Source organism: Lycorma delicatula, chromosome 2 (genome assembly GCF_047948215.1).
Source record: "Lycorma delicatula isolate Av1 chromosome 2, ASM4794821v1, whole genome shotgun sequence".
NCBI lineage: Eukaryota > Metazoa > Arthropoda > Insecta > Hemiptera > Fulgoridae > Lycorma > Lycorma delicatula.
Window position 1 is genome coordinate 192,660,231 of NC_134456.1, and position 14,630 is coordinate 192,674,860.

General features: G+C 36.1%; 1 protein-coding gene across 1 annotated transcript in view; it reads right to left on the bottom strand.

Moving 5' to 3' along the window:
• Window positions 1-685: 685 nt before the first annotated feature.
• LOC142320022 (inactive pancreatic lipase-related protein 1-like) overlaps window positions 686-14,630 on the bottom strand; it is a 48,875-nt gene continuing 34,930 nt past the window's right edge. The window contains exons 8-10 of the mRNA XM_075357702.1: window positions 12,519-12,624; window positions 11,673-11,794; window positions 686-798 (exon numbers count right to left, since the gene is read on the bottom strand). Of these exons, the coding sequence (XP_075213817.1) occupies window positions 713-798; window positions 11,673-11,794; window positions 12,519-12,624 (314 nt within the window). The 3' untranslated portion in view covers window positions 686-712. The remainder of the gene's footprint in view (window positions 799-11,672; window positions 11,795-12,518; window positions 12,625-14,630) is intronic.

Consider the following 14,630-nt stretch of genomic DNA (forward strand, 5'->3'; position numbering starts at 1 on the left):
AGGAATTTTTGTTTAAAAATTAAATTAATAATTTTGAATTTTGTCGGTAAAAAAGAAATATTGCTTAAAGAATTATGATACCTGTTACCATGAATATCGTAGAAACGTTTTAATTTATAGAATTATACAAAAAAGTTCTTAAGTAAATACACTTAAAGTAAAAAAAAAAGCTGGCAAAGAGTTGCATAGCTTTCCTGGCCACTGGCTTGAGTGCATCACCCTTGATAGACTACTATTTACAAGGAAAATTAAGTTGAGTGTTATGCAATTAAGTGTATCAGTATGAAAATTAAGTGAACATGTAAAAAAATTTACAAAGAATTATGTAAAAAGTCTTGTTCTGTACTTTAGGTAAAATTTTGAGGTATGGAACCCATGAAGACTTTCAAAATTAATTGGCTTCAGTGCCCGTATATAAAAATCATAGTGCCAAATTTCATCTAAATCGGTCCATCAAGTCTGGAGGTATGAAACAAAAAATAAGCTTTGATACATGTGTATGGTACAGTGTATATCCTTCCAGAATTTTTCACTGGTAAAAATTATCATAATTTATATATAATGTATATGTCAAAATTGAGAGAAATTAGTCAAGTTTTTGATTGCAAACAAGTTCTAGTAAAAGCACCATTTACTTTCTAAAGATTTCTATTGAAAATACATTTTTTATACTGGTATTGAATACTTCATCCTTTCCAAAATACAAAACTTTTTATTCATACAGGTCTGTTATAGCTGCTTTATTTGATATTTCATCTAAATAGTATCTCATGTTATATTCCGATTCAAGATCCCAAACTGTAAACAAAAAAGAAAAAATATATTTCAATCATTTCTGTATAATCTCTAGAAGAAATTTCAACGTTATTCAAGATTGTCCTGTAAAATTTAATTTAATGCTACATCTGTGGGCAAATACTTGCATGGGTGGACTGTGCTACAAGGTCATTAACTGTATAAAGCTTTTGTTAGTCACTATGATTACGGTGCAGAGGAGGCATATATTAACTTCAGTGTGTTAACTTCTTGGATATAACAGTATTCAGTGATCCAAATACTGGAGAATTCCATTCTCTAGCTAAACTGAGCTCTTCCCTAAATTTGTGCAGGATTACCTGAAATAAACATTTCCTCAGCCTTGGGTTGGACTAGAAGGATGAATAGCCTGGCTTCCATTATCTCTTGATCTTATCCTTATAGATTTTTGTTTGTGGGATTATGTACAAACACAAATGTTCTCTATTCAAGTAAGAAATTTGGACCATTTAAAAGAATCTATCACTGAAGCTGTTTTATCTATCACATGGTATGTTCTCTGTAGTGTTTGGGAAAAGAATATTGTCTTCATGTCTGCAGACTGCTAAAAGAGTACATAATGAAATTTATTGAGCTCTGATAAGATTGTTGAAGAGTTTCTCTTTTTGACATATTTTTTGACTGTTATGCTTTGTTACTAAATTAACTGTTTGAATTTCTATCATTATTTTACAGACATCATATTTCACATGAAACATTCAAAATTGTAGTTAACTGGTTTATACACACAAACATAGTTGTCTCCAGATGTAATTTATTGCTATATTTAATTCCATTTCCCATATGTTCTTGGTAAGTCAGTATGATTTTATAGGAATAGAAGACTTTTTGAATCGCCCACCTATATATTGATGTTGCTGCAGTACTAAACTTTATTATTGGAATTTGCACAGATCCATAAAAAACAAATCCTGAATACACTATATTCTTTTCCTGCTTCATTCATAAAGATAAATAAATTCTTTTGATATTTCTGTAATTCTGTATTTTTATATTTGTTTTCCTTTATATTATATCTTATCCAATTCATATTTTCATAACTGTAATAACAAATATTTATATTTACTAAAAAAGTACTGACTGCATTGGTGAATTATCTTCTGGTAAACACAGTTACAGTGAATGTATCACAAATTTCCAATAGTTGGGTTAAATGAGCTCAATAAACTATTAAACATTCGTTTAACGGTTTTTGCATTTTGCTAAACGGATTTTGTTGTTAAATAAACTTCATATTATCATTCCGTGTTCTTTAATATGTCTAAGCGACCTCAAAGTTCAATTTTACAATTTTTTAACAAAATGTTGTGTGCCAGTAGTGATTCTTGTTAACGTTAGTGAAAATTTCACCTTGCCAAATATTTCTTCGTTGCCGCAACGTGACGATGCTGTCGCAAACTTCTTCTCGAAACTAGTTTCACACCCTCCTGTGAAAACTCAGCTGGTATTGAATGTTCATCTACATCACTCAATAATGTTGATGTGCCCGCCGAATCATTTAGAAGTGATAAGTGTATTGTTCTAGTTCTGGAAGCTTCAACATCTTCAAATTCCAGTGAACCATCCAGTGAACGCATCTATGTTATTGGCGTTTACGTAGGAAAAGACTTGTCTAATGAAAAAAACTGGATGTCTTGGACAATATCTGGAACCCAATCCAAGGTTCGTTTTTCCAAGAAAAGGAAAGAGAAATCCGCGATTTCAGTTTAAACGGCTTTACCGCTAGAAGTGGCTTGCAACCCTTAGGTCAACGTTGTAGTGAGAAGTTTGGAAGGATGCCGTCGAGCGATTTTCAGAACATGAAAAGTGTTATGTCACAAAGAAAGTTAGGAGGTAGCCGGTACTTTGATCGAAATTTCATGTGGAAAGAAAAAGCTTATAAATATGCTAATAGATAACTGCAACAACTCAAAAGAAACTGCAGATCAGGAAAAAACTTATTCCTATTATTGAGAGTATTTTGCTTTAGGGAAACAATGTATCATTCTTCGAGGCCACAGGGATACAGGACGAATAGAATGTGCTATTGAAGTGTGCAACGAGCTGATTGTTCGAAATCTCGTGAAAGAACTTAATGCCTCCAATTGCTTCTCTATTCTCGCCGAAGAGACTTATCAGGTTTAGAAAAGTTATCACTGTGTGTTCGTTATGTGATAGAGAAAATTTCATTGTGAAGGAAAACTTTCTACAATTCGTACCATTAGATTATGTGATCGGAAAAGGAATAGCAACGGTGATATTGGACGAGTTACGTTCATTAAAAGTAAACATAAATAAGATTCGTAATCAAGGGTATGACGGAGCTATGTCCATGCCACGAAAAGTAAACGGAGTCCAGGCACATGTAAAGGAAATAATTATGTCAGCTTTATATATCCACTGCTCAACACACAGCCTCAACTTAGTTGTATGCAGTGCTTGCCAAGTAATTGCCATTAGAAAATGTATGGGTACCTCATAAAGGCAACATGTTTTAAAATTGGCGATAAGTGAAATGGAAACTACAACTTCACGCCGTGAAAAACTTGTTCAACTTTGCGCAACACGTTGGTTGGAAAGGTTTAATTCCGTGGCCGCGTTGGTGGAATTGTATGACCCTATTGTGTTGCAACCCTTCAAAGCATATCAGAATGGAATGACAAACACTCGTCCTCACAAGCAAATTCATTTTTATATGCTTTGACTCGCTCTCAATTCGATATCGCTGTTTTGTATTAAAAGACTGTTTTCTTTAAGTCTCACATTGTGTAAATTCCTATAGAATTCAACTGCTTGATCTCGTGGAAGCAGTAAACCTTGCTGAAGATATCAAAAATGAAATGAAATGTATACGCAAAAATGTTGATAAAGAATTTTCTAAAATTTTCATTTGTGCTTGTAAAGTCTTGAATAGGTTGTGGGGGGGGCCTCCATTCAAATCCTTCGCGTGGCAGCGCGAACAAAAATCCGTGTAAACTTGAACTTATCATCAGCGCCGCCAGAACTTTACTTCAGTGTCTTTTATTCCATTTCTAAGGCTGTGAAAAAAATACGTTATAGAACATTTTATTAGGGTATTTATGAATTTGTTTTATTTGAGCATTGTAAAATAAATATATCATAACATGATATAATAATAATTTTTATATAAATAATAATTTTATATAATAATAATATAATTTTTATTATAATAATAATTTTTTGTTATTATAATAACACAAAATTTAAAATACCGATGTCAATTGTAAACAATTTTAATAATGACACCTTCCTTAAAAAAATGTTGCGTATGCCACTGTTTTTAAACCATGAAAGCCCTGTTATAATTTTTTTAAGTAAAGTTAATAAAAATCAAAATTTTTATAAAGAAATATAATACTAAAGACAATAGTTTTTGAGTTTAAAAATCCTGAAAAATTGTTGCCAATTAAAAAACCCATGAACAATTTACCAACCTGTAATTCGGGCTGGCCACAAAAGTAATTGAAAGAACTTAAAGAAAAATAGGAAATTATTGCTTTTTAAAATACTTATGCGATTCTTTAATAATTTAAAAAAAGTTAAAATAATTAAAAATTTAATTTAATTCTTAAAAATTAAAAAAAAAAAAATTAAATCGAAATGTGATTCTTTAATAATAATAATAAAAAATCCCTTTTCGTTAAAATTTTTTAGTTTTTAAAAAAAGTTTTTTTTTTAAAAAATGTTTGGATGGGTTTACAAAAATATTGCCTGTATGTAAAATAGAGATTTAGAAGAATTGCTAAGGCAAGAAATCTGTTTTGATAAAAATTTAAGAAACTTATGGTTAAAAAAGTAATAATACTTATTCCTATATACATAGGAGATCCTTAGCTCAAATTCATCAGCAATCTCTTTATGCTGTTTCTTTATATACAAGAGATTGCTGATGAATTTAAGCTACGGATCTTCACAATGTAGGAATAAGTATTACATTTTAAACCCTAAGTTTAACGTCTAAGTTTTTTAAATTTTGGGGGAAAATACTTGGAATATCAGGAATAACATCATGCTACCTACAATAATGTACAAATTAATCTGAACATAGATGTTATTTAATAGAAAATAACTTTATTTATAAGTAAAAAATCATGTCTGTACAATTTATGAATATCTAGTAATTAGTACATCTCAATCCCCCCCTCGAGGGAGAAGAAAACCCGCCTCGCAGCGTGTCTAGTCGCTACACCAGTACCTCCGTTCCTAGCCATGAGTGGCTTAATCGGAGGACAAACTGATCACATTCCAGTCATCAGTCCGGCCTCGTGAGATGCCACCGATGCAGATGCCCCAAGATACATCCACATCGGTAAATTACGCTCTAGTCAAGTTTGCCTTCAAAGAAGACATCAGACACCTAGCTCTACCACGTAGCCCTAAGGAACTAAGCTAAAAGCCTACACGCGGAAGATCAAAGACCCCGCGCCTAACTCTACAAATTCTATCACCACCTACAACCGTAAGTACCCACTTTACAAACGATTGCAATAAATGTTTATGCCACGACACCATAACAAATTGAGCTAAAATTCATGCTACCAGCGAAAATAAATAATGTACCAGAGTATCTCAGGTCTGGTCCGTTCGGGAGCTGAGTATAACCTCTAGTCTCCCATTCAGCTCCTTTGAGGACCGCTTGGATTTGTAGCTAGGTTCATCGTAACCAACATTTAACTCATTTCCCCCTTAATAAGGGTGCACTACAATTCAAGACGCTATGCTAAGTCGTAAAAATCACATCCGGGAGAATGAAAATCACCCTCCCGGGCACGACCCCCATTGAAACTTGAAACTACTCAAACCGAGGCACGGTGCCTAGCACGCCTACCTCTGGCCAATCCAACTGCTCTAGCCACCCGGGATACTAACCATGATACAGTACCCACAGACGCCAGTGCAGATTATGAGAAGTAACTAGTCAAAAATTCGTAGTGTAATCACAGCGATAGAAACCGCAAGGAGATTAGAAACTCTACCAGGTCTCTACTGTTAACTATTAAACTACCGCACTCAATCGAACACTGAGACTAACGCAACTAAAAGCAAAGATCCGTTCGATGCGAAGGCGATCCTGCAACCAGAGTCAACAGCAAGAAATGCTCACAGTCATCACCTAACTGTCACCAAAGAAGCGATTTGGCATCACATGAAAATCTAAAATCTAAAGCCCTGCTCATCGAAGAGTGAATGGATCACAGTAATACAGGAAACTTAGAAACCGCATGACCTGGTAGATCACCCTTTTTGATGGGCGTTGCGAAAACCAACCGCGAGACTCACAACACCAATTCACCTAACACTACGAACAAAACAACAAGCTTCAAAGAAGGATACTAACTATCTAAGGAATTGAAATAAAATTTTACCGCACGTTATCAACTACAATCCTTTCTGTTGACCGAATGTTTACACTCTTTACGCAATCTTTTACAGTTGACGCAAAATGGAGCCTCGACTTTCTGCGGACAAACGTCGCGCTTGTGATCTTCCTTGCCATAATGGGCGCAGACCGACGCTTACTTACTGAATTTGGCTCTGTAGCCAAAATGACAGCATTTGAAGCACCTTTGTAAATCCACATACTGCTTAACCCTGCAGGACGTTAAATCGACATACAACCTACCCTCAGAAATAAACTTCTTAAAAAGACCAGCGCAAAGTTAAAAACACCGTGATGCCGCAGGGCACTTACCAGTCTTGAAGAGTAGCCTACACTCTTTCCTGAATTCGGCTTCATCCATTTCGGTGTTCTGCTCCCAGACGAGAGACAGAATTTCCTCATCGGATAGTCGCCGGTCATGATCCGGGTCCTACGTTTACGCTTCGGGTCGGCCTTAGTTTTGAGCTGCTTTACCTCAGGAGACTCTGAGATGACTCCTGAATGACAAGGAGACAAGGACTGTCTCCTTGTCATTCGCAACCACTACCAGACCCTCGCTGGGCTCTTCAATTTTCCTAATTCTGAGTTTTTTTCGGTTACTACGAAGAGCAACCTGAAAATCCTCCTTGAGTTGTCTACTAGTTTTAGTAGACCCTTCTGCCTTATTCAAAAATAACACCTCGAGCTGCTTCGAGATTTGACTAGCCTCGTGTTTGCCCCGCTCAACGTCAGCGTAACGCTTCGGTGTTTGGAAGCAGGCGCCGGAACCTGAACTACCTTGACCTCCATAGGCTTGGAGGCCAACTTTTTAAAACCGTCTGCCAAAGCAGAGAGAACTTTCCTAACATGCCGTAGACGTGGCAATATTCTGCTCCGCGCCACTGCACTGACGCTGCGGGGACTCTCAACAAAATCCAGAAGATTATCTAAGCTGCGCTGCGCTGCAGCCAAAATCGCGACAGATATGCCAGGTTTGCTCTGTGCTGTCTTGAATTCCTCGACCAACGGGTCGTCCCTCACTTCCCGGGTGGATATATCTCTCTCTACATCCATGTCCGAGCCTTCGTCCTTTGAACTCAAGGAGAACGGGGAAATTTCCGCTGTCCTCTTCCGCCCAGGCCTAACTGACAGCTGGTCCTCTAGCATACCCAGAGTTCCTCAAGCCTCACTACTATGGGATTTCGACATGCAGTAATTAGAACATCTCAACCCCGTAGGGGAAGATACCCGCTTTGTGACGCTTCCGGTCGCCAAACCACCCCCCGTTCCTAGCCCAGATGGGCTTTAGCGGGAGAGAAATTAGTACAACCTTTATTTTTAATCACTTAATGTCACGTCTGAGCCAAGGTCTGATATCTGGTATTAACTTCTTCGTCCAGAGACCTATCTCTGATCCAGTCGGCGCTGTAGCTCCGCAAGCCTCCGAACGGCCATTTTCGTGCAAAACGCCCTCTTCCGTGCAAAACGCCCTCTTCCACACTGGCACGGCATACAAGGCAACGGACCAAGCCACCGCCGTTAGCATCCTACTCTTTGATGAGCTCGGCCCGCCAACCTTGCCCATGAGCCGTGAGACAGGTGACACTGTTCTACCTGCCTTGTCGACTGCCTTCCTGACATGATCTTGAAAGGCTCTCCGGCTGTCAAGTCAAACCTCCAAGTATTTAGCTCTACTGACCGGCTCGATAACGACCCCCCTTACTTGTAGCCTGATGAGGAAGAGTCGCCTTCTCCCGGCCATCGCCAGCAGCTTCGTTTTCTCTGCAGCGAGGCTAAGGCCGTGGCCCGCCAACCATCTGTAGAACAATAGAATGGACCGTTCACCTTTCCTGATTATCTCCTCTTCTGTTCTGGCGACTAATACCATGGAGAGGTCATCGGCAAACCGGTAACCGAAACTCCTTCAGGATACCGCAACCTGAGGGCGCCATCATATACTAAGTTCCACAGGATCGGTCCAGTTACCGAACTCTGTGGAACACCACGCTCCATACTGGTCGTAATCTCCTTACCCTTTGCATGACCCAACTATCCTTCTACCAATAAAATAGTCCCGAAGGATTCGCACAAGATACGGGCTGATATCTCTCCGAATCAACTAATCCAAGATGCATCTGAACGGCAGTGAGTTGAATGCATTCTTGACATGCAACATCACCATCGCCAGGATGCACATTGTCTTCCAAGAACCCGCTGCGGCTTCATCAACAATCCTCATCACCCTAGCTATGACATCCTCCGTTGTCCGCCCTCTCCTGAATCCATATTGACATTCACTTATGCCTCTCTTCTGTTCTACTTCATCTCGGAGACGCTCCGCCAACAGCCTCTCGAAGAGTTGCTTAGGCAATTCAACAGGCAAAGAGGTCGGTCTTTGACTGGCCCTCCTACCTCCCCACCACTTTTCCTCAATAGAACCACCCTAGCCTTCTTCCATTCTGGTGGCAAACAACCATCCAGGAGAATTCGGTTGAAGGCGAGACAAACGAAACATCCTCAAACGACCATTCATTTACCCTCACCAGGGTGACGCTGTCCCATTATTGAGCAACACCAAACCCTACTCGGCTATATACTCCTCCAGAATCCGTCTTCTATGGTCTGTGACATGTCCTCTCCATGTCACGTTCTTTGCGTTAAGATCACCACTCACGACTACATCTATCCGAAGAAGGTGAATCACACCAGCCAGATCTTCCAAGCATTGTTCATAATCATCCAGACCAGAGTTCGGCGAAATATAAACAGAAGAGACCACAACGTCTGGAAGCTCAACCCATACGAATTCATTTCTCTCACTGGTGGTTAGGATCGGTACACCGCTCCATAAACCTCGCACTTCTCAGCCTATCCATTGTACGCCGTCTTCCCCCACCATCCCCAAATTAGGCTCAGACACTAACAAAAGGTCTGCTCCCTTCCGCCTTCCCAATTCCAGGAGCGCGGCATCACATGACGCGCTCCTATGCTTGTTTAACTGCATAGCTCTAGGCATTTCTCATACCGCAAAGGGAGCTACCAATCCGATGCCCATTTCCACCACACCTCAAACATTTCGCCATGATCTTGCACCTTTTGTCCTGGTGTCCTTGCTCACCACAGTTATGACACAAGGCCGACCTGGCGGGCCAATCTATCTGGCCGCCATGTGCCCCACCTCGAAGCACCTGTAGCATCCTTCTTACTCAAGAACACCCTACAGTGGATCCATCCCACGGGAATTCTTCTTCTGTCCGCTAACGCTGTCGCCGACACTGCTGACATCGTGACTGTGGCTTTCTTTGTGATACCAAAGGCCAAGCTTAAGAAGGTCACAGTCATATCCTCCATTTTCCATTATCGCCAATGGCCAAAGGAGTTTAGAAGCTCCACTTCTGTCACTTCCTCACGACAATGAGGCCTCTCCCATGCAACCCACTTGTGATACTCACACTCTCTAGTTTACTCGACATCTTCTTCTGAACTTTTTTCTGCAGCTTCTTCTTTGTTGGCCCTCACTTTCACATGCAAGGATTTCATATGCCTCTCCTGATGGACAGTATGTCCCCAATCTCTTCTCTTCCTTGGTCACATCATTTTTGTCTTTATTGAGGAGGTCTGTATACATAGCCCCCCTCCGCCTTAATCACAAGTGTATTAGTGGGCTCCATCAGCTGCTGTTGCTGTTTACTCACCACCCTGTTTGCTATTGCTCCGTCCAGTCCAGATCTACAACCCTATTGCCACCACTTCTACTACGGTACTCTAGCATTTTCTTATCCTGTTTGCCACTGAGCCATATCTAACTTTGGCATTAATCTCCTGTACTTTCTTTACAGCTCTGTGTAAGTCCTCTGCAACTACTCTCTCCCCAGCCCTAGTGTCCACTACCACTGTGTACACCCTGCCCTGAATATCTTCTTCGATGTCCCCTATCAACACTTCTGCTAGGCCTTGTTCCACTACCAGCTGACCCCTTTTCAGCTTAGATTGTCTCACCAATAATAGTTTCCTATTATACATCCATGGCTTGCCCTGCCATCCTTCGCGAAGTCATATGTGGCTTAAAATATCACACTGGCCTCAAAGACCCCTTTACCTCCTCCCAATATTTTAAAGCATTCCTTGTCTGGGGAGTTGTCTGGCCATGGGAGCACTTTTGTTTCATTCTTCAGAAATTTGCCTACTTTTTTAGCAGTATAGCATGACATCAAATCTTGTTGGAACACTCCATTGCCTAGTGGGAATTTGTTCTGAAGTTGTATCACAACCCTTTTCTTCAGAAACATGACATATCCATCACTTTTCAATAAATCATCTACTGGAAGTTATGAACTAAGGCCTTCATATGTGAAACAACCTCAAAACTTTTCTTTTTTTTTTTTGAGAAGTTAAACTGGGGCAATTGATGTATTTTCATCTGATGCTTTTCTAATACAGGGAACCAATAAACTGATCCTGTGTTGGAGTAGTTTTACTTTTACTGCTACATTTGCCTTTCCTTTGAGGTGAAAAGGAACCAGTTTCTTTAGTTTTAAAGATTCATTGTCCCTAGTCCAATATTACACTAGGAAGCTATTTGTTGTTTCATACTGGTATGCACAGAAAGAAATAATTCTTGAATGATTTTCTGGAATTATGACTATTATTATATTATTCAAGACACACAGAACAAAAAATATGCTGTAATAAAAAATGAAATAAACTTTCATAAAACATGTTATGTGAAACAACTTTTTCAAAATTTCTAAATCTCATGTTACAGACAACCTAAAGAATAGGAGTGGTCAAGCAGTATAGTCACAACACAGAGATGAATGAAAAAATTCCCTGTGTTCAGATTAATTTGTTCACTACCGCATTTAGTATTACACTAAAATGTTTAAAAAATGAGCAGTAATCACAGCAAAAAGGAACATTTCTTCAAATCATCTGTGCAGACAAATTACTTTTTTTTGGAGAAGAACCAAGAGAAACTTTATAGTAGGATTGAACTCTAGTATTGAGAACATGAGTTGACCCTTGAGAACCTTCTCTTGCTGAAGTTTTGATATAGCATAAAAAATACTGATCACAAAAAAGAACTGAAAAATCTTTTTTAATTACATATTTATTATGTAAAGAATTATTTTCTTTTGAAAGTGGTACTTCGTAACTGCAAAATATTGAAATATGCCCTATTACTACTAATCCAGTATGGTCATTTTCAGCTTTAGAAAAATTATAACAAATAATATTTTTGCAGAATTATTATTTTTTTATTATTTTATATCTACTCACTTCCACTCTTGTTCCTCTGAAATTTAAGTAGATTATTTTAAAACAAAAATGGCAGATATTTATGGCAAAACATAAATATTTTCTAGGTAAATGCTTTTTGTAATTTGCTTTGTAATTTCTTTTTATAGTAATAATTTGTTACATGTTTTTAGCAGTAATCAAATAATTAAAAATATTAGGACCTTGTTGTTAAATAAATTAAAAAAGAGCTACTTACTACAAAAAGGAGATGTTGGATTAGTATGAATATAAAATGAACCTCTTCCTGGAAGTAGACCTGTAAACTTACCCATTTCTTGGCACATTTTGGGTGTACATGAATACTGGGTTGGTGGGGCTCTTAGACAAAAAGAATAAGAATTTCATTATAATTACCAACTACATACAATTTCAAAAATACATATATATTTAAAAAAATTGTGATTCATTAGTAATAAACTAATAGTGAATTAAGCATTATTAATAATTGCCATATAATCAATTCTGCATAATGTACAATTCAATTGATTCATTTACTTATTTATTATAGTTTTAATGTAGTTAAGATTGGTTTAGGAAGGTGTGATAATGGAAAACAAAACTAAAAGATGATAATAAGTTGGAAAGAAACAATAATTTTTGGATAAAAAAAGAATTTGAATAAAATAGAAGAATTAGGTTGGTGTGGTACATTAAGGAACTCTGAATTTGGTTTGCTTTGTAGAAGATATATAGAGAATAAAAACTATAAGGGAAAGAATATTTTTGTAGTTTAACAAGAAATAGTAAGAAAGGGAGAATAAAATCAAACCATAATAATGACAGATAACAAAAATTTTAATTATTATTTTGGTTTTGCATAAAATAGAAAAAACTTGTTTTCCTGGCAATTTTAAAAAGCAAAAAAATAATATGAAAACTGGAAGTTTATTGCTTGTTTTCTTGGCAATTTTAAAGTTTTTAGTCAAATTAATTCTTACATTTTTAATTAATTAAAATTAAAATATTGGAACGTTTATAATCGCTGTTAAAAATTGTAGCGTATCTATAAAGATATATTTCAAAATTTAATAATTTTACTTACTGGGATATCTTCCATTTACGTGCCCAGAATGAACAAGTATACCTCAAAGATTCAGTATAATACTGATAAGCTCTTCTATGACTGCAGGCCAAGTAGTCTGCAATAACTAAAAATAATTTTTGCAACATTAGTCTTATAAAGATAATTAGTATAAAAAAAAAGGTTGAGTTGATTTTTAGTTAGCCAAATTTTCTTTTCCAGCTTTTACTTTCAAAATCATGTTTTTATCTTAAAAAATGGTGGATCCAGCCATAAATATTTTGTGTATGTGTATCTTGTTGCTATACTATTTTATTTCTATTTCAGAATGTTAAAATTTTGTTATTATGATCATTGTTTTCAAACATACAGTATACTTTGGATACTTGTAGTACTTTAGGAGATAAAAAATTTTTCTTTCATCCTAGACTGCTGAATGCTATTAAGATTACATCAACTACAAAAATTGCTGCATTCATTCCATTATTCTCTTCAGAGAAGTCATTCCCTGTATTATTAAATATCAGCATATTTTTATTACATCCTTTTGTTTTATTTTTATATATTATTTATTTTGTTAGTCATCATATTAAAGAAAAAAATAAAATTGGTTTTGGTTTGTCTCCTGATAATAAATTAAAATCAGTTGTATGTAATCAACTTCATGTCAGCCATCTAAAGGGAGCATTAATTTTCATAAGATGTTTCTTAGAAACTTGGCTGGTTTTATTCCAAGTTCGCAGTAACCTCATTCTACAAGTTCAGTAAAAGATTGGGTTTGCTGTTCATAAGTAAATTGAGTGTGAGAAGAAAACACTGACTAACAAAATTTTGGCAGACAAGACAAATAATCATTCTTAAACAAGTATTTATTTTGATGTTGCTGGCTTATTTGCAACTGATGCTTCTCCTAAGGATCATAAAGACCAGCTTCTCTTTAACATTGTTTTCGCTCTTGTATTATTAAAATGATCTTTTGATGATGTAAACGATCTTTTTGATAAGTTCTGTTAAAAAATTAAATACACTGGAATCACTTTAGTGCATAGTGCATGAAATTTTTCCTGCAACTGACGTTGAAATGTTCACACTGTATCTGAATTGTTAACAAAGTTTGGGCTACAATTTATGTATTGCATTATAAAATCTCATGTGTGTGTGTGTGTGTGTGTGTGTGTGTGTGTGTGCCTGTGCATGCAGCACATGTGTGGATCTGCTTTGGTTATATATGGATTATATCACCAGATACAGTTCATAAGATTAAGAACACTTACCTATTGTTTGTAGTGAGCTTACAGATCCATCATCAGCAGACTTTATTTTATATATATATATATATATATATATATATATATATATTATTTATATAATTTGTATAAAAGCTTAGTTAACATTTTAAACAAAAAAACCCCACCACATACATTGCTTTAATTACTTCTTTTATAAAACATCATTCTAAAAAATATATAATAAGTTATGAAATAACATTTCATTTATCTTTTATTTATTTAAAATCAATTCTTTAATAACCTCTGTACCAATACAAATTAATCTGTATTTTTTTTTGTAGATCAATCCAAGTACAGAATAAATGAAATAGGATGACTTACCTTATTTCATTACATAAGCAGAAGTGCTTATATGAACTTAATTCATATCATCAGCTGCATTACATATATATTTCAAAAAACATCATAAATTAATTTATGAGCTTATGATGATATGAATTAAGTTCATGAAAGCACTTCTGCTTATGTAATGAAATAAGGTAAGTCATCCTATTTTAATAATTCTGTACTTGGGTTGATCTATTAAATATAAATTAATATATATATTGTAGTAATGTTAGATAAACATGTATAACCACCAAAAGTAACAGAAAAGCCTACCACAGTAACAGAAAAATATAACACAGACAGTTGACTTTTAGTGGGATTCTGCATCATTAATTGGTACACAATACTGTAATTACATAAAAAGAAAAAAAGAAATATAAACTTAAAAATTTAGAAAACAATAAACACTTGTTAGTGTTTATTTGTTTGATGTAATTGTAGAATTGTGTACCAGCTGATGATATGGGATCGTGGTATTATTTTTAGGTTTTTCTGTTACTGTGTTTTGGTGGTTAAG